General features: G+C 52.6%; 1 protein-coding gene and 2 pseudogenes across 6 annotated transcripts in view; 1 reads left to right on the top strand and 2 right to left on the bottom strand.

The window, feature by feature from the left end:
* The window catches only part of LOC147120072 (MAGUK p55 subfamily member 4-like), a 391,734-nt gene that overhangs the window by 344,777 nt on the left and 26,909 nt on the right, over positions 1-20,048 (top strand). For 5 of the 6 annotated variants that reach the window (XM_085985616.1, XM_085985614.1, XM_085985611.1 and 2 more), the window contains 5 exons: positions 3,128-3,148; positions 5,796-5,810; positions 7,050-7,091; positions 13,500-13,670; positions 18,928-19,008. In XM_085985616.1, coding sequence (XP_085841742.1) covers positions 3,128-3,148; positions 5,796-5,810; positions 7,050-7,091; positions 13,500-13,670; positions 18,928-19,008 — 330 coding nt within the window. The remainder of the gene's footprint in view (positions 1-3,127; positions 3,149-5,795; positions 5,811-7,049; positions 7,092-13,499; positions 13,671-18,927; positions 19,009-20,048) is intronic. The other variant, XM_085985613.1, reaches the window with a different exon arrangement.
* LOC147120074 (uncharacterized) lies at positions 13,955-16,515 on the bottom strand (annotated as a pseudogene).
* Positions 16,803-18,764, bottom strand: LOC147120073 (uncharacterized; annotated as a pseudogene).

Here is a 20,048-nt window from a genome sequence, read left to right as displayed (position 1 = left end):
GAGCCATTCATACCTTGGAGTATCTCATCAACGGTGGGGATTGGATATCGTTCCCTCACTATTGCCTGGTTTGCTCGTCTCATGTCTAGGCATAACCTTACATCCTTATCCGCTTTTGGTACAATAACCACAGGATTTACCCATGGGGTGGGACCAGTTACAGGTTTGATAATGTCCATGTCCCTCAATTGTTTTATTTTGGCCTCTACTGCCCCCCTTAAGTTAAATGGTACACGCCTGAGTGGCTGGGACACAGGCTTCACTTGTGGGTCGATATACAAACTGATCTGTTTTGTGTTCAGCCTTCCTACTCCCTGGAACACCTTTGGATACCGCTGTTCTAGTAGCTGTCTTACATCTACCACAGCTGAGACATCTGCGCCTATTTTTAAAACTCCCAGTTTCATGGCTTTCTCCCTTCCTAGCAATGGCTCTCCGTGGCCTTTAACCACAATGAACTCTGCCTGCTCAGTTCTCTTACCTATTGTAATCCCACATGTGAATACACCTTTAACTGACAGTGGTCGGCTAGAAGCATAAGAGAATAACTTTCTCTCTGTCTTAGGGACATGTGACTGACACTTAATGTGTTCTGACTTTAATCCTTCCCATGTATTCTCATCTATCACATTATTAGTTGCACCCGAATCAATTAACATTCTCAGGTTTACTCCCCCTACACAAAAGGTAAGTCTCTCTGTCACGTTATTTCCAGTAACAGCAAATGCACAGTTATTTGGTTCCTCTACATTGTTCACACTGTGTTTCTTTGTATCTTTGTGCGGCATACTTTGGAGAAATGATCCTTTCCCTTGCACTTATGACACGTTTGTCTGCGTGCTGGGCATTTCGGATCTCTGCCCATGTGGTCTGTGTGTCCACATCTGTAACATTTCCTTTCGTTCCTATCACCATTTCCCTTTGGTTTCTCTGTCGAGCTTTTCGTATAATACCCTCTTTTCTGTGTAACACGACGAACAGTATCTGTCTCCGCCTTCTCTGTACATGACATGGCTGACATCTGCTCCTCGACGTTTTCACATTGTGAGGCCACTTGTAACGTGCGGGTGAGCGTTAGACCATGCCCTTTCTCTAGCAATTTCCTCCGCACATAGGCTGACGTGCACCTACTCAGGATAGCGTCTCCTATTTGATTATCCGCAACCCCCGCAAAAGCACAGTCTTTAGCAGCCTGCCGCAAGTGAGTAGCAAATTGTTGCACAGTCTCACCTGTCTTCTGGGACAACTTATGAAAAGTCTGTCTAGCAAATGCTGCATTGACCTGGGGCACGAAGTAGTGATTCAAAGCACTAACCGCCGCCGTGTAGTCTGCTGGCTCTCCTGTGTCCGGTAGAGTCGAAAAGATATCCTGGACATCTGGTCCTGCTAGGTGTAGAAGTAGAGCTCTTCTCCTCTGCTTCATGGCAGCTGTAGAAGTACCGTCGATAATGAGTCCTTTGCCGTCAGCATAAAGCTCAAAAGACATTAACCACCTCATCCATCTTGGACCCAACGTGGCTAGCTCAGCGAAACATGCAAAATTTTGAATGCCGGTCTTCGCCATCCTAGCTAACTAAAACTTGGGCAACTAACTTTTAAAAAAAGATTCTGTCCGTTATCCCATCCTCGTCGCCAATGTTGTATCTATGCTTTAATACGTTCAATCAAGCATGTAGATACGTCGAATTAAATCAGAGTCAGGCAGACAGGCTTCTAACTGTGATCTTTACTTTATTGGTAAAATGGCTGACTGCTGCTTTCCCGGGTAATTCCCATAATGCAATGCACATTACATTACCGTATTAACTGGTGTTAAACTCGCACATTACATTACCATATTGACTGGTGTCAAACTCGCAATCAATACACGACATCGACAGCAAGGAGCGATTACAGGAGAACATCTAGGGGGGAAAATTCAGTTGTTTTGCACCTCCCGTTAGCGCCCTAAGAGGGTGTTAATGAGGCGCAAGGCAACTAGCGCCCGGGCGCAACGATGTTTGCACCACTCATGAAATTGACCAGACATTTTGCGGCGGCATAAACACTACCGCCACGATCTCTTGCGCCCGCAGATTGTGACGTCAGTCGAGCGTGCAATGCCCCAGTAGCACCCCGGACCGGATATTGAGTGGCACCCCCTGCCTTACCACCTGCTGCTAGCAACGACAGGTAGAGGGGAACGTTTTGCAGTCGGGAAAGGACTAGGGGAGCGCTATTTAAAGGCGACCACTTCCTACCTTTTTTTTAATCGGCAACATTTTTGCGCCACGCATTCTGAGAGAGAGAGAGAGACTTCTGGAGAGATTCAACGCTGTGTGAAGGAGTTTTGAGTACTGAGCAGCACTTTGCAGGTTCATTTTGATTTCACCTTCCTTGCATCGATTTAGAAGAGATTATGGTGGCTGAACTCTGAGCTCTTTCCTTGTGCCTCTCCATTGTTCTTTCCAGCAGATTTGATGTGCAGGTCTCTCCAGGCCAAGATTCAAGGCTGCAATGTGCAGGGTGTGGATGGAGAGCAAGATCGACCCTCCCCTTTAAGAACTGGCCGGAGCCAGTGTGTCTGTATTCCATTGCTGACTGACATCACATGAGCTTCGCCAGTGCTCTGAGGTAGCGCTTCGCTCCTCGGTGTTAGCGCCTTAAGAGAGGTGTGTACTGCCTAATTTAGTGCTCCAATCACCTCCAGGGGCGATAGAAGCCAAGTTTGCAGTCGGAGGTGATAATTCACGCCAGGCGCTAAACTTTGCGCCCGGCCGATAATTGCACCCCAAACGGGGCGATACTGAATTTCTCCTCCCTAATGTCATACAACTCATCGATGCCTGAACATCAGCTTGTGGTGTTCAGTATCTTCAGGATGAAAGGGGAATGATGCTGGAGGACGAGTCTGTGGGTCAATTGTGTGCCCACCTTATTGGAGAATCAGTAGTTAAGAGACGACAGCCAGCCATGAATGATGGGTGAGGCGGGATGATTGGTCGGCAGACTTGCATATCAGAAATACGGGCACAAATTCACAAGCTTCCAGGGGCAGGCTCCCTGCCAGGAGCATGTAGTTAGAACCTTACCCTTAATATCTGCATTTCAAAACGTTGTGTTAAGATTCTCTTCCTTATCTCCACAGATGAAGAAACCTTTGAATCAGGTAGGTGAGTCCTGTGTGTTTAATGTACAGTGTTAATAATACTCCCTGTACACTGCAACAGCTCGAATGCCCATCATCCCCCTGTGGCCCATATGCACCAGACGACCAGTAATTGGGTGGGCATGGTCAGTGTGGCACCATTTTCTGATTGGGAACAGAGCCAGGCTCCCCCCTCCTCTCCCCCTCTCCGTCCCGTCACTTTTCTTCACTCTCGTCCAGTGCTACTGGCCCAGAATTGTGCTTCTGTATCGGGAAGTGTAGGAAGGAATAGGTTTTTCTTAATTACAATGAGAAGGTGAATCTTGCCGTGCCTCGGGCACTGATGCCAGGACCCCCACCCTCATTGTGTCATGTTGCCCTTATCAGGGAGGAGACTAAAGTGTTGCTGCACCACAGAGAGGTGGTTTGGAAGAGGAGAGAATGCCGAGCAATGTCTCCCAGCAGGACTGGAAGGGGAAACTGTGGTAGCTTTGGTCCAGCAGTCTGGAAGTAATTGCCGATGTTAGCTCAGTGGGGAAATGAACAAACAGATCTCCACCTATTGTACCCATAAGAGAAGGGCTGTCTATACAAGTCTCTCAGTATAGCACAGGGCCAGGTGCACAGGAGGCACTTCAGTGAATGTGACTAACCGTTCAGCTCAAGGAGGCCCCTGAGAGGCTCTGGGTGAAGCTATTGGAGTTGGTTTGTGTTCCCAAGGTAAGGTTGATGACACCCTCAGGTGCCTGGAGAATTTTCCTGGCATAAGTTTATTTAAGAAGAGTCGAGGTTCCTTCAGCGTTGTCGAGGGCAAGTCTGATGTGGATGTGGATAAAGCTGAGAGCTCTCTGACTCCGTGTGATTGGGACGTGACTCCACCTGCACCCTAGGCTGTTTTTCTGTCCAAACTAGAGCCTCACACTCTGCAACCAATTCAGTGCAATTTGAGACCTGACATGTGGTAAGTGTAGCATGGCTTGGGAGAACAGGTGACTTTGGACCTATGGTTCCCCAAGCTCTCCACCACTGTGTCTGGGTCTGTTGTAGACTAGTTGATAGACATTGATTGCTATGATTAGTCAACAACTCCATTATCATTGTATCATGCAACTACCAGGAAGGTAGAGGGCGAACTAGATGGAGCTTGGTCTTTTTGCGTCTAGCAATTCCTATCTTCCTAAATGGGCTGGAAGTAAAGGGTAATATAAGGATGCTGCACAAAAGCTGTGACTGATAATAGCCATGGTCCTGGAATTTGCTTGACTTTCTCAGCGATTCTTTGGCACCAGAATGGGGCTTAGACTCAGTGAGTCATGAAAGTTGGGGGGAATCCCGTGTTTCCACCACGGGAACTCACTACCACAGGGAGTAGTTGAGGCGAATAGCATAGGTGCATTTAAGGGGAGGCTAGATAAACATATGAGGGAGAAGGGAATAGAGGGTTATGCTGATAGAGTTAGATGAGGAAGGATGGGAGGAGGCGCGAGTAGAGCATAAACGCTGGTATGGACTGGTTGGGCCGAATGGCCTGTTTCTGTGCTGTATATTCTGTGTAATCCTATGTAATGACCTCGCTGCCGTTTCTAGTCAGAGCAGGAGCCCTCTGACAGTGTGCACACAGAGGAATGGCATAGGGGTTCCCATATGCCCTAATTAGCACTCCCAGTGCACCAAGGGTAATTAGCGACGAGTTAAAAGAAGTACCTGTTACTAGTACCAGCCCATGCTGGTGGAAGTGCTTCAAATTAGAGCCTGCGACCTCGAGAAGCTTTAAAAAGTGATTTACAGGAGAGCTTGCGGAGCAGCGTGTTGGCCTGGAGAGAGCTGAACCTGCCTCTGGCAGCCTGCGGGCCAGTGAGACCAACAGGATACGGAGGAGGAACAGTGTAGGGTACAGGGAGGAAAGGGAAGTAAGGCAGCCTTTGAGGAGGAGGTGCCCGACAAAATAATCGCCACCCCCCCTCCCTCGCCAAAGAATTTACAGGCCACACAGATCATATGAAGATCTCAGTGAGGAGCTTTGCGTGAGAAGAGTGTAAATTGGAGGCAGTGGAAGAGCAATGCCACCTACTGCATGAAAACCTGCAGCCAATGTCATCCAGACAGCTCAGGGTGTGACTGTAAAAGACTCTGGGATAGATTTGCAATGCCATGTAAAACGGGCATTATAGATCGGCCGCTTGTTACAGTAACCACCTGATTCTCATTTCCATTGATATTTTCTTTCAGTAAATGTTTTGAGTGATTTAGTTGGTTTATCATGACATTGAACCCATAACAGTGAAATGTTTACATATGATTTACCCATTATACAATGTTTATATAGAGAATCCGATATAAATATTTGCATAGGAAGATTCCATTATAAATGTTGATATAAAAAGTGTGACTGGAAGTAATGATGTGTGCACTGTGTGCAATATTATTAATAATACATAGATATCTAGCTTATTATAGTGGGACCCAAACTAAATTGGAGCCCTTTTCACATCTTGTTTGCTCTTCAATATTTAACATGTATTACTTAAATCATAGGATCACTATTAATGCTGGTGAGGAACAGCTCATAATTACAAATTGGAGTTGGTTGGTGGGCAGGTGACGGAAGGGGTAGCTTTAACTAATTTATTCTTTTTCCTAATCCTCGCCTCTTGTTTGCTTTCTGAAGAGGAACTAAGAGAAGGTAAATCTTCAAAACTGTGCTGCATGTATCCTGACCACACATTAAAACCATGCAGCCGCTGCTGGCTGCTGCTCACCTCCCTCCCCCCGCCCCCGCCCCCGCCCCCGATCACTGCCACAATCCCTCTCCCAATTGTTGCCTCGACCCCCGTCCCAATATTCCCCCTCCTGGTCACATCCCTTTCCCTTTAACGACCTACCTGAGAGCCACTGCTGACGATGCAGCAACCCGAAAATCAAAGCCTCTTCACCAGTGAGTTGCCTGGGGACGCCCAGCAGGTGTCGGAAGCTCGCTGATCTGATGTAAATGAGGCCCAAGGCCAAATATTCGGTGTGCCTCGGGCCTCCCTGTTCAGGAGCAGGGATTGTTCCCTGCGCTCAGTTGAAGCTGGCAGACTGGCGCAAACAAATTTCCAGGCCCCAAGTCTCTGGAGTGTGACTTGAACTCATGACTTTCTGACTCAGAGGCGAGAGTGCTACCACTTAGCCAGACTTACCTCAATTAGCTTCAGTGCCCTCTGGTTGGGGAGGGGCCAAAGATCAGCCAGGGTTCCCGCTCCTGATCACCTTCTAGTGACTCCTACAACAACAACAACAACTTGCATTTATATAGCACCTTTAACATAGTAAAATGTCAATGTAAGTCAGCGAGCACAGGGGTGATGGGTGAACGGGACTTGGTGCGAGTTAGGATACGGGCGGCAGTTTATGGAAGGTGGAAGATGGGAGGCCGGCCAGGAGTGCGTTGGAATTGTCGAGTCTAGAGGTAACAAAAGCAAAGTGAACACGTAAGGACAGGATCGGGCTCGGCTGTGCCGAAATATCCAGCCAGTGCTCATTGTTCAGTCCCGCACATAAAGGGCCAGTTGAGTGAGGTACCCGAGGGCATCTGGTGTCTGGAGACGAAGCCCACAAAAGTCGGCGCCTGCAGGAAAAGAGAGCCGGGGCAGTGGGGGGGCCAGGGGTGGGGGGAATGGGCCAAGAATAAAAATCTTTGGTTCCTAAGTGGAGTGAATCAGTATTGAGGTAAAATCAGCTGATCCAAACCCTTACAACCCCATCGACCCTTGGTAACTCCTAATATTGGCTGAGCCGCCAAGATCTCACGTATGTGGTTTTGGATCTCATGTACATGATTTAAGTTCTAACGTATGTGATTTAAGTTCTAATGTATGTGATTTAAGATCTGATTTAACAACTCTTCTGTTCTGTTCTCTGGTGATATCTCCCTGGTGTATAGAAGATGCTGAGTTCAATGGATATAACCAAGGATTGTACATTGGTAGGTCAGAGCCCACTCACTCCCCTCTGCGGCTGCCTTACATTTGTTTTCCATTCTTCTACCCGTCCCTCAGTTCACTCTCCTTGCTGCTGTACAAGCCGACCTCGTCAAAGGGACCAGCCATTCTCCCCGACCACTGGTATTTCTCTCCCGAATCGGCCCACTGATGGTCAGCTTCAGCAACCAAGGCTTTTATCTCAAATTCTCCCCCTCCCAACACAACCCCTCCCAAATACTGCCAGGGAAAGGGGGCAAAATCTCCCCTCACAAATACTGCCGAGGAAAGGGGGCAAAATCTCGCCTCCCAAATACTGCCAGGGAAAGGGGGCAAAATCTCCCCTCCCAAATACTGCCAGGGAAAGAGGGCAAAATCTCTCCTCCCAAATACTGCCAGGGAAAGAGGGCAAAGTCTCTCCTCCCAAATACTGCCAGGGAAAGGGGGCAAAATCTCCCCTCCCAAATACTGCCAGGGAAAGAGGGCAAAATCTCTCCTCCCAAATACTGCCAGGGAAAGAGGGCAAAATCTCCCCTCCCAAATACTGCCAGGGAAAGAGGGCAAAATCTCTCCTCCCAAATACTGCCAGGGAAAGGGGGCAAAATCTCCCCTCCCAAATACTGCCAGGGAAAGAGGGCAAAATCTCTCCTCCCAAATACTGCCAGGGAAAGGGGGCAAAATCTCCCCTCCCAAATACTGCCAGGGAAAGAGGGCAAAATCTCCCCTCCCAAATACTGCCAGGGAAAGAGGGCAAAATCTCTCCTCCCAAATACTGCCAGGGAAACGGGGCAAAATCTCCCCTCCCAAATACTACCAGGGAAAGAGGGCAAAATCTCTCCTCCCAAATACTGCCAGGGAAAGAGGGCAAAATCTCCCCTCCCAAATACTGCCGGGGAAAGAGGGCAAAATCTCCCCTCACAAATACTGCCAGGGAAAGAGGGCAAAATCTCCCCTCCCAAATACTGCCAGGGAAAGGGGGCAAAATCTCCCCTCCCAAATACTGCCAGGGAAAGAGGGCAAAATCTCTCCTCCCAAATACTGCCAGGGAAAGGGGGCAAAATCTCCCCTCCCAAATACTGCCAGGGAAAGAGGGCAAAATCTCTCCTCCCAAATACTGCCAGGGAAAGAGGGCAAAATCTCTCCTCCCAAATACTGCCAGGGAAAGGGGGCAAAATCTCCCCTCCCAAATACTGCCAGGGAAAGGGGGCAAAATCTCTCCTCCCAAATACTGCCAGGGAAAGAGGGCAAAATCTCTCCTCCCAAATACTGCCAGGGAAAGAGGGCAAAATCTCCCCTCCCAAATACTGCCAGGGAAAGAGGGCAAAATCTCCCCTCCCAAATACTGCCGGGGAAAGAGGGCAAAATCTCTCCTCCCAAATACTGCCGGGGAAAGAGGGCAAAATCTCCCCTCCCAAATACTGCCAGGGAAAGGGGGCAAAATCTCTCCTCCCAAATACTGCCAGGGAAAGAGGGCAAAATCTCTCCTCCCAAATACTGCCAGGGAAAGGGGGCAAAATCTCCCCTCCCAAATACTGCCGGGGAAAGAGGGCAAAATCTCCCCTCCCAAATACTGCCAGGGAAAGAGGGCAAAATCTCCCCTCCCAAATACTGCCGGGGAAAGAGGGCAAAATCTCTCCTCCCAAATACTGCCGGGGAAAGAGGGCAAAATCTCTCCTCCCAAATACTGCCAGGGAAAGAGGGCAAAATCTCTCCTCCCAAATACTGCCAGGGAAAGGGGGCAAAATCTCCCCTCCCAAATACTGCCAGGGAAAGAGGGCAAAATCTTCCCTCACAAATACTGCCGGGGAAAGGGGGCAAAATCTCCCCTCCCAAATACTGCCAGGGAAAGAGGGCAAAATCTCTCCTCCCAAATACTGCCAGGGAAAGAGGGCAAAATAAGAACATAAGAACATAAGAAATAGGAGCAGGAATAGGCCACTTGGCCCCTCGAGCCTGCTCTGCCATTCAATAAGATCATGGCTGACCTAGGGCTCAAAGCCACTTCCCCACCTGCTCCCCATAACCCTTCACTCTCTTATCTTGCAAAAATCTGTCCATCTCCACCGTAAATGCATTTAATGACCCAGCCTCCACAGCTCTCTGGGGCAGAGAATTCCACAGATTTACAACCCTCAGAGAGAAGAAATTCCTCCTCATCTTAGTTCTAAAAGGGCGACCCTTTTTTCTAAAACTGCCCCCGCGTTCTAGATTTCCCCACGAGGGGAAACATCCTCTCTGCATCTACCCTGTCGAGCCCCCTCAGCATCTTATATATTTCAATAGGATCACCTCTCATTCTTCTAAATTCCAATGAGTATAGGCTCAACCTGCTCAACCTTTCCTCATAAGTCAACCCCCTCATCTCTGGAATTAACCTAGTGAATCGTCTCTGAACTGCCTCCAATGCAAGTATATCTTCCTTAAATAAGCACAGGTAGACTATCCTTTATCCGAAAACCTCGGGACCAGCCGAGTTTCGGATAAAGGAGAATTTCGGATTTCGGAAGGTGGGTCGGCGGGGGTCCGCAGGGGGGTCGGCGGGGGTCCGCGGGGGGGTCGGCGGGGGGTCGTGCGCACGACTTACGCTGACGCTCAGCGTAAGTCAGTCGGGGTCGGCGGGGGTCGGGGCCGGCGGGGTCCGCGGGGGGGTCGGCGGTTGTCGGAGCTGGCGGGGTCGGCGGTTGTCGGGGCCGGCGGGGTCCGCGGGGGGGTCGGCGGTTGTCGGGGCTGGCGGGGTCGGCGGTTGTCGGGGCCGGCGGGGTCGGCGGGGGGGTCGGCGGTTGTCGGGGCTGGCGGGGTCGGCGGTTGTCGGGGCCGGCGGGGTCCGCGGGGGGGGTCGGCGGGGGGTCGTGCGCACGACTTACCCTTTATCCGAACTTCCGAAACCGGAACCCTCTAAAAACCGAAGGTTTTTTCGTTCGTACGCACGACTTACGCTGAACGAAAAAACCTTCGGTTTTTAGAGGGTTTCGGTTTTCGGAAGTCCGGATAAAGGGTAGTCTACCTGTACTCAAGGTGTGGTCTCACTAATACCCTGTACAGTTGTAGCAGGTCTTCCCTGCTTTTATACTCCAACCCCTTTGAAATAAAAGGCAAACATTCCATTTGCCTTTTTGATTACTTGCTGTACCTGCATGCTAACTTTTTGTGTTTCATGCACAAGGACCCCCAGGTCCCTCTGAAGTGTAGCATTTTGTAATCTCTCTCCATTTAAATAATAGTTTGCTTTTTTATTTTTCCTGCCAAAGTGTATAACCTCGCACTTTCCCACATTATACCCCATCTGCCAAATGTTTGCCCACTCACTTAGCCTGTCTATATCCCTTTGCAGGTTTTTTGAGTCCTCTGCACAACTTGCTTTCCCACCCATCTTTGAATCATCCGCAAACTTGGCTACATTACACTCAGTCCCTTCATCCAAGTCATTAATGTAGATTGTAAATAGTTGAGGCCCCAGCACTGATCCCTGTGGCACCCCACTAGTTATCGTTTGCCAACCGGAAAATGACCCATTTATCCCGACTCTCTGCTTTCTGTTAGTTAGCCAATTCTCTATCCATGCTAATATATTACCCCCAATTCCATGAGCTCTTATCTTATGCAGTAACCTTTTATGTGACACCTTATCGAATGCCTTCTAGAAATCCAAATACACCACATCCACTGGTTCACCTTTGTCCACCCTACTTGTTACCTCCTCAAAGAACTCCAGCAAATTTGTTAAACATGATTTCCCTTTCCTAAAACCATGCTGACTCTGCTTGACTGCATTATGCTTTTCCAAATGCCCTGCTACTGCTTCCTTAATGAAGGACTCCAGCATTTTCCCAACGACAGATGTTAGGCTAACTGGTCTATAGTTTCCTGCTTTCTGTCTCCCTCCTTTCTTAAATAGGGGTGTTACATTTGCAATTTTCCAATCCGCTGGAACCTCTCCAGAGTCCAGGGAATTTTGGTATATTGCAACCAATGCATCCACTATCTCTGCAGCCACTTCTTTTAAGACCCTGGGATGCAAGCCATCTGGTCCAGGGGACTTGTCAACTTTTAGTCCCATTATTTTACCAAGTATTATTTCCTTAGTGATAGTAATTGTCTTTAGTTCCCCCCTCCCTGTGGCCCCTTGATTATCCATTATTGGGATGTTGTTAGTGTCTTCTACCGTGAAGACAGATACAAAATATTTGTTCAGAGTCTCTGCCATTTCCCCGTTCCCCATTATTAATTCTCCAGTCTCATCCTCTAAGGGACCAACGTTTACTTTAGCTACCCTCTTCCTTTTTATATACCTGTAGAAGCTCTTACTATCTGTTTTAATGTTTCTTGCCTGTTTACTTTCATAATTCATCTTCTCTCTCTTTATTATTTTTTTAGTCATCCTTTGCTGGTTTTTTAAAATTTCTCAATCCTCTGGTCTTCCAACAATCTTGGCAACATTGTATGCCTTTGTTTTCAATTTGATACCATCCTTTACTTCCTTAGTTAGCCACGGATGGTGCTCCCTTCTCTTTAAAATCTTTTTTTCTCACTGGAATATATTTTTGTTGAGAATTATGAAATAGCTCCTCCACTGCATTTCAACTGTCTTACCCTTTAATTTATTTTTCCAGTCCACTTTAGCAAGTTCTGCCCTCATGCCATTGTAATTGCCTTTGTTTAAGATCAGGACACTGGTTTGAGATACAACTTTCTCACCCTCCAACTGAATTTGAAATTCAGCCATGCTATAATCACTCTTTCCTAGAGGATCCTTTATTATGAGATCATTTATTAATTCTGTCTCATTACACAGTGCCAGATCCAAGATAGCCTGCTCCCTGATTGGTTCCATTACATACTGTTCTAAGAAACCATCCCGGATGCACTCCATGAACTCCTCCAGGCTACCATGGCCAATTTGATTTGTCCAATCAATATGGAGATTAAAATCACCCATAATTATTACCGTACCTTTTTTACAGGCCTCCATTATTTGTTGATTTATACTCTGCCCAACAGTATTGCTACTGTTCGGAGGCCTGTAGACTATGCCCACCAGAGACTTTTTCCCTTTTATTATTTTTTTTTATCTCCACCCAAACCAATTCTACATCTTGACCTTCTGAGCCAATATCACTTCTCACCACTGCACTGATCCCATCCTTTACCAACAAAGCCACCCCACCTCCCTTTCCTTTCTGTCTATCCTTCCGAATTGTCAAAGTACCCTGGAATATTCAGTTCCCAGCCCTGATCACCTTGCAACCACGTCTCTGTAATGGTGATCAGATCATACCCATTTGTATCTATTTGTGCCGCCAACTCATTTATCTTGTTACAAATGCTGCGTGCATTCAGATATAGAGCTTTGAACTTTGTCTTTTTACCATTTCTCCTTGTTTTGGCCCCATTTTCTGTTGCACTCTTATTTTTAAACATTCTGTCCCTTCCTGTCACACTCTGGTTATTATTTCCCCCATCTCTATCCTGCTCTATTGCTTTCTCATTTCTCATTGACTTTTTAAATTCCCGCTCACCTGGATCCTCCGCCCCCCCCTCCCCCCTCCACCAATTATTTCGTTTAAAGCCCTCTCTACAGCCCTAGTTATTCGATTTGCCAGGACTCTAGCCCCAGCATGGTTCAAGTGAAGCCCGTCCAAACGGAACAGCTCCCTCTTATCCCAGTACTGGTGCCAGTGCTCCACAAATCAAAACCCATTTCTCCCGCCAGTCTTTGAGCCACTCGTTCATTTCTCTGATCTTATTTACCCTATGCAAATTCGCTCGTGGCTCAGGTAGTAATCCAGAGATTATTACCTTTGTGGTTCTGCTTTTTAATTTGGCCCCTAGCTGCTCATACTCTCTCAGCAGAACCTCTTTGTCCTACCTATGTCATTGGTGCCTACGTGGACCATGACAACTGGATTCTCCCCTCCCACTCTAAGTTTCTCTCCAGCCCAGAGGAGATGTCCTTAACCCTGGCACCGGGCAGGCAATACAGCCTTCGGGACTCACGCTCTCAGCTGCAGAGAAAATCTCCCCTCCCAAATACTGCCAGGGAAAGAGGGCAAAATCTGCCCTCCCAAATACTGCCGGGGAAAGAGGGCAAAATCTCCCCTCCCAAATACTGCCAGGAAAAGGGGGCAAAATCTCCCCTCCCAAATACTGTCAAGGAAAGGGGGCCATTCTCTCTCTCCCTCTCCCAACACCCCCATCCCATAAACAGTTTGGGGAAATGAAGCAGCAGTTGTGTTTCCACTGGCCTGAAGTAAAGGAAGGGGATATATATTTAGGATTCACCCCATCACGGGGAACTAAAAATAAAGACAAAGAAAATGAACTTGCATTTTTATAGCGCCTTTCACGTCTTTCTGTTTGACTTACGCCTGCCCACCTGCCCATTAACCCGTTGTCATTTGTCATCCCTCACTCAGCGGGATTCAGGCGGAGCATACGACTCTGCCGCAGGAAATCGAAGAGCAGCCAGCTGCTGTGCTCCGCTCGCTGTCCGAGCAGCTGTTATACCAGCACAGTGACATCGTACGAGGAGGTGATGAGATACCAGCGCAGCCCCACCGACAGGCACAGGCTGATCATCCTTGTGGGTGAGTAACGAATAACCCAGATTTGGAACAGATTATATCTTCCACAGGTGGAGAATTCCTAAACGTACATGGGTTGAAGTGTAGCTGCTTCCTCACTGTCACCAGGGGAAGGCCCAGTCCCACAGTGCAGGGCACCAGGGGACGGCCCAGTCCCACAGTGCAGGGCACCAGGGGAAGGGCCCACTAAACCGTGCAGGGCACCAGAGGAAGGGCCCAGTCCCACAGTGCAGGGCACCAGGAGAAGGGCCCAGTCCCACAGTGCAGGGCACCAGGGGAAGGGCCCACTAAACTGTGCAGGGCACCAGAGGAAGGGCCCAGTCCCACAGTGCAGGGCACCAGGGGAAGGGCCCAGTCCCACAGTGCAGGGCACCAGGGGAAGGGCCCACTAAACCGTGCAGGGCACCAGAGGAAGGGCCCAGTCCCACAGTGCAGGGCACCAGGGGAAGGGCCCAGTCCCACAGTGCAGGGCACCAGGGGAAGGGCCCACTAAACCGTGCAAGGCACCAGAGGAAGGGCCCAGTCCCACAGTGCAGGGCACCAGGGGAAGGGCCCAGTCCCACAGTGCAGGGCACCAGGGGAAGGGCCCACTAAACAGTGCAGGGTACATGGAGAAGGCCCAGTCTCACAGTGCAGGGCACCAGGAGAAGGGCCCAGTCCCACAGTGCAGGACACATGGGGAAGGCCCAGTCCTACAGTGCAGGGCACCAGGGGAAGGGCCCATTCCCACAGTGCAGGACATCAGGGGAAGGGCCCAGTCCCACAGTGCAGGACACCAGAGGAAGGGCCCAGTCCCACAGTGCAGGGCGCCAGGGGAAGGGCCCAGTCCCACAGTGCAGGACACCAGGGGAAGGGCCCAGTCCCACAGTGCAGGGCACCAGGGGAAGGGCCCAGTCCCACAGGGAAGGGCACCAGGGGAAGGGCCCAGTCCCACAGTGCAGGGCACATGGAGAAGGCCCAGTCCCACAGTGAAGGGCACCAGGAGAAGGGCCCAGTCCCACAGTGCAGGACACCAGGGGAACGGCCCAGTCCCACAGTGCAGGACACCAGGGGAAGGGCCCAGTCCCACAGTGCAGGACACCAGGGGAAAGGCCCAGTCCCACAGTGCAGGGCACCAGGGGAACGGCCCAGTCCCACAGTGCAGGGCACCAGAGGAAGGGCCCAGTCGCACAGTGCAGGGCACCAGGGGAAGGGCCCAGACCCACAGTGCAGGGCACCAGAGGAAGGGCCCAGTCGCACAGTGCAGGGCACCAGGGGAAGGGCCCTGTCCCACAGTGCAGGGCACCAGGGGAAGGGCCCAGACCCACAGTGCAGGGCACCAGAGGAAGGGCAAAGTCGCACAGTGCAGGGCACCAGGGGAAGGGCCCAGTCCCACAGTGCAGAGCACCAGGGGAAGGGCCCAGTCCCACAGTGCAGGGCACATGGAGAAGGCCCAGTCCCACAGTGAAGGGCACCAGGAGAAGGGCCCAGTCCCACAGTGCAGGACACCAGGGGAACGGCCCAGTCCCACAGTGCAGGACACCAGGGGAAGGGCCCAGTCCCACAGTGCAGGACACCAGGGGAAAGGCCCAGTCCCACAGTGCAGGGCACCGGGGGAAGGGCCCAGTCCCACAGTGCAGGGCACCAGGGGAAGGGCCCAGTCCCACAGTGCAGGACACCAGAGGAAGGGCCCAGTCACACAGTGCAGGGCACCAGGGGAAGGGCCCAGTCCCACAGTGCAGGGCACCAGAGGAAGGGCCCAGTTGCACAGTGCAGGGCACGAGGGGAAGGGCCCAGTCCCACAGTGCAGGGCATCAGGGGAAGGGCCCTGTCCCACAGTGCAGGGCACCAGGGGAAGGGCCCAGCCTCACAGTGCAGGACACCAGGGGAAGAGTCCAGTCCCACAGTGCAGGACACCAGGGGAAGGGCCCAGTCCCACAGTGCAGGGCACCAGGGGAAGGGCCCAGTCCCACAGGGAAGGGCACCAGGGGAAGGGCCCAGTCCCACAGTGCAGGGCACATGGAGAAGGCCCAGTCCCACAGTGAAGGGCACCAGGAGAAGGGCCCAGTCGCACAGTGCAGGGCACCAGGGGAAGGGCCCAGACCCACAGTGCAGGGCACCAGAGGAAGGGCCCAGTCGCACAGTGCAGGGCACCAGGGGAAGGGCCCTGTCCCACAGTGCAGGGCACCAGGGGACGGGCCCTGTCCCACAGTGCAGGGCACCAGGGGAAGGGCCCTGCCTCACAGTGCAGGACACCAGGGGAAGAGTCCAGTCCCACAGTGCAGGACACAAGGGTAAGGGTCCAGTCCCACAGTGCAGGGCACCGGGGGAAGGGCCCAGTCCCACAGTGCAGGGCACCAGGGGAAGGGCCCAGCCTCACAGTGCAGGACACCAGGGGAAGGGTCCAGTCCCACAGTGCAGGACATCAGGGGAAGGGCCCAGTCCCACAGTGCAGGACACCTGGGGAAGGGCCAAGTCCCACAGTGCAGGGCACATGGAGAAGGCCCAGTCCCACAGTGAAGGGCACCAGGAGAAGGGCCCAGTCCCAGAGTGAAGGGCACCAGAGGAAGGGCAAAGTCGCACAGTGCAGGGCACCAGGGGAAGGGCCCAGTCCCACAGTGCAGGGCACCAGGGGAAGGGACCAGTCCCAAAGTGCAGGGCACATGGAGAAGGCCCAGTCCCACAGTGAAGGGCACCAGGAGAAGGGCCCAGTCCCACAGTGCAGGACACCAGGGGAACGGCCCAGTCCCACAGTGCAGGACACCAGGGGAAGGGCCCAGTCCCACAGTGCAGGACACCAGGGGAAAGGCCCAGTCCCACAGTGCAGGGCACCGGGGGAAGGGCCCAGTCCCACAGTGCAGGGCACCAGGGGAAGGGCCCAGTCCCACAGTGCAGGACACCAGAGGAAGGGCCCAGTCGCACAGTGCAGGGCACCAGGGGAAGGGCCCAGTCCCACAGTGCAGGGCACCAGAGGAAGGGCCCAGTCGCACAGTGCAGGGCAGCAGGGGAAGGGCCCAGTCCCACAGTGCAGGGCATCAGGGGAAGGGCCCTGTCCCACAGTGCAGGGCACGAGGGGAAGGGCCCAGTCCCACAGTGCAGGGCATCAGGGGAAGGGCCCTGTCCCACAGTGCAGGGCACCAGGGGAAGGGCCCAGCCTCACAGTGCAGGACACCAGGGGAAGAGTCCAGTCCCACAGTGCAGGACACCAGGGGAAGGGCCCAGTCCCACAGTGCAGGGCACCAGGGGAAGGGCCCAGTCCCACAGGGAAGGGCACCAGGGGAAGGGCCCAGTCCCACAGTGCAGGGCACATGGAGAAGGCCCAGTCCCACAGTGAAGGGCACCAGGAGAAGGGCCCAGTCGCACAGTGCAGGGCACCAGGGGAAGGGCCCAGACCCACAGTGCAGGGCACCAGAGGAAGGGCCCAGTCGCACAGTGCAGGGCACCAGGGGAAGGGCCCTGTCCCACAGTGCAGGGCACCAGGGGACGGGCCCTGTCCCACAGTGCAGGGCACCAGGGGAAGGGCCCAGCCTCACAGTGCAGGACACCAGGGGAAGAGTCCAGTCCCACAGTGCAGGACACAAGGGTAAGGGTCCAGTCCCACAGTGCAGGGCACCGGGGGAAGGGCCCAGTCCCACAGTGCAGGGCACCAGGGGAAGGGCCCAGCCTCACAGTGCAGGACACCAGGGGAAGGGTCCAGTCCCACAGTGCAGGACATCAGGGGAAGGGCCCAGTCCCACAGTGCAGGACACCTGGGGAAGGGCCAAGTCCCACAGTGCAGGGCACATGGAGAAGGCCCAGTCCCACAGTGAAGGGCACCAGGAGAAGGGCCCAGTCCCAGAGTGAAGGGCACCAGAGGAAGGGCAAAGTCGCACAGTGCAGGGCACCAGGGGAAGGGCCCAGTCCCACAGTGCAGGGCACCAGGGGAAGGGACCAGTCCCAAAGTGCAGGGCACATGGAGAAGGCCCAGTCCCACAGTGAAGGGCACCAGGAGAAGGGCCCAGTCCCACAGTGCAGGACACCAGGGGAACGGCCCAGTCCCACAGTGCAGGACACCAGGGGAAGGGCCCAGTCCCACAGTGCAGGACACCAGGGGAAAGGCCCAGTCCCACAGTGCAGGGCACCGGGGGAAGGGCCCAGTCCCACAGTGCAGGGCACCAGGGGAAGGGCCCAGTCCCACAGTGCAGGACACCAGAGGAAGGGCCCAGTCGCACAGTGCAGGGCACCAGGGGAAGGGCCCAGTCCCACAGTGCAGGGCACCAGAGGAAGGGCCCAGTCGCACAGTGCAGGGCAGCAGGGGAAGGGCCCAGTCCCACAGTGCAGGGCATCAGGGGAAGGGCCCTGTCCCACAGTGCAGGGCACTGGGGGAAGGGCCCAGTCCCACAGTGCAGGGCACCGGGGGAAGGGCCCAGTCCCACAGTGCAGGGCACCAGGGGAAGGGCCCAGCCTCACAGTGCAGGACACCAGGGGAAGGGTCCAGTCCCACAGTGCAGGACATCAGGGGAAGGGCCCAGTCCCACAGTGCAGGACACCTGGGGAAGGGCCCAGTCCCACAGTGCAGGGCACTGGGGGAAGGGCCCAGTCCCACAGTGCAGGGCACATGGAGAAGGCCCAGTCCCACAGTGAAGGGCACCAGGAGAAGGGCCCAGTCCCACAGTGAAGGGCACCAGAGGAAGGGCAAAGTCCCACAGTGCAGGGCACCAGGGGAAGGGCCCTGTCCCACAATGCAGGGCACCAGGGGAAGGGCCCAGCCTCACAGTGCAGGACACCAGGGGAAGGGTCCATTCCCACAGTGCAGGGCACCAGGGGAAGGGTCCAGTCCCACAGTGCAGGACACCAGGGGAAGGGCTCAGTCCCACAGTGCAGGGCACCGGGTAAATCGGCAGGGACCGCAGAGTTTTGGACGAGCTGTAGTTTATAGAGAGTGGAGGTTGGGAGGCTGGCCAGGAGAGTCATAGAATTGTCGAGTCTGGAGGTGGCAAAGGCATGCATGAGGTTTTCAGCAGCAGATGGGCTGAGACAGGGTTGGAGATGGGTGATGTTACGGAGATGGAGAGAGGTTTTTCCAGAGTTTTCGCAACCCTTCAGCCAAAGTTCCGATAGACGAGCGGGAGATTGCATGTTCGCCCCCCAGCATGTTTCTGAATTTCGGAGAGTAGCTGGAACAGTGTTATTCAGCCACTGTGTACAGCTGGTGAGAAATGTCCTGTGATAATTGGAAGCATTGCGTTGAGAACTGAAACCCAGCGGCTAGCTTGGCTTCCTTGTTTTCCTGATACTCTAGGTCCTTCAGGAGTAGGAGTGAATGAACTGAGAAGAAAATTGATTGAGACCAACCCACGTCTCTTCCAAAGTCCAGTACCACGTAAGTAAGGATACCTCGCGTGGCGACACACATTGATGTTGCTGGGTCTGCACATAACTGGCCAGAAGAAAGATCAACTTCGAATGAGGAAATCCCTTAATGGAAGAGACAGACTTTACCATCTGGTGTACAGGCTCTCGACACCTTCCTTTCAGGAAAGTAGGCAAGGGGTGGGTGGTGATGGGTGGTGGAAGGCGATTAAATAGGTGGGTAGAGTCCATGATAGGGTAGAGTGTACTTGAGCTGTGGATGCAATGGGAATGATGGCCTGAAAGGTCTCTTCTTGTTTCGTGCTTTCTTGGGACAGAGTGCAGAGGGTTTAAGGAGTTGATGTGGTTTTTATTGTCTGATTAACTCATCCTCCGTGCTGCACCTTCACTGTTAATGCACCACTCCATATAACGGTCACCATTAAAGCTGCTGTCATTTGCCCAGTCTGCAATCAGACAGCAGGGCAGGTGTGGCGGTGGTGGGGGGGCCATGAGTGAGGAGTTTATATAATGCAGTGGTGAAAAACCAAGTTATACTGTTCGATTTTCAGTTATGAAATTTGCTGGGCAGCTTTCTCCAAAACCAGACTATGCCGTTCGAAAGGGGATGAATGCCCAACCAGTAACAACACCAATATCCCTATCAGGCATTCTCCCAGAGGGAATGACATCTCAGAGTACGTTGCAGAAAGGTACACGTCCCGCGGGAAAGGAAAGGATGTTTGCGAGGATAGCAGGCTGGAGGAGAATCTCAGAGGGAGTAGTAGTTGAAGATGAGGAGCAGGGTCATGTTATCAATCTGACAGGGTGCAGGGAGTCAGTGAAGATGTGTCTTTGAGAGGCACCAAATTCGCCCCAAAAAATAAAAAGTAACAGAAGCCCATGCAGCTTTAAGATGCCACCCTCCACGAGAAGGATGACAGGACCCATCATGCATCAGTCATTGCTAATGCAATCTTGCAAAGTGAATGAGGACCAGTTCAGAGCCCCTGAACTCCGGGTGCTTGTGAAAGTGATTTAGAAATACATAGGGTAATCAGGGACACCCAG

Source organism: Somniosus microcephalus, chromosome 4 (assembly GCF_052327205.1).
Source record: "Somniosus microcephalus isolate GS21.2 chromosome 4, FLI_Smic_1.0, whole genome shotgun sequence".
In the NCBI taxonomy this organism is placed as follows: Eukaryota; Metazoa; Chordata; class Chondrichthyes; order Squaliformes; family Somniosidae; genus Somniosus; species Somniosus microcephalus.
The sequence above is the reverse complement of the archived record's forward strand: the minus strand, read 5'-3'. Positions and strand labels throughout refer to the sequence as shown.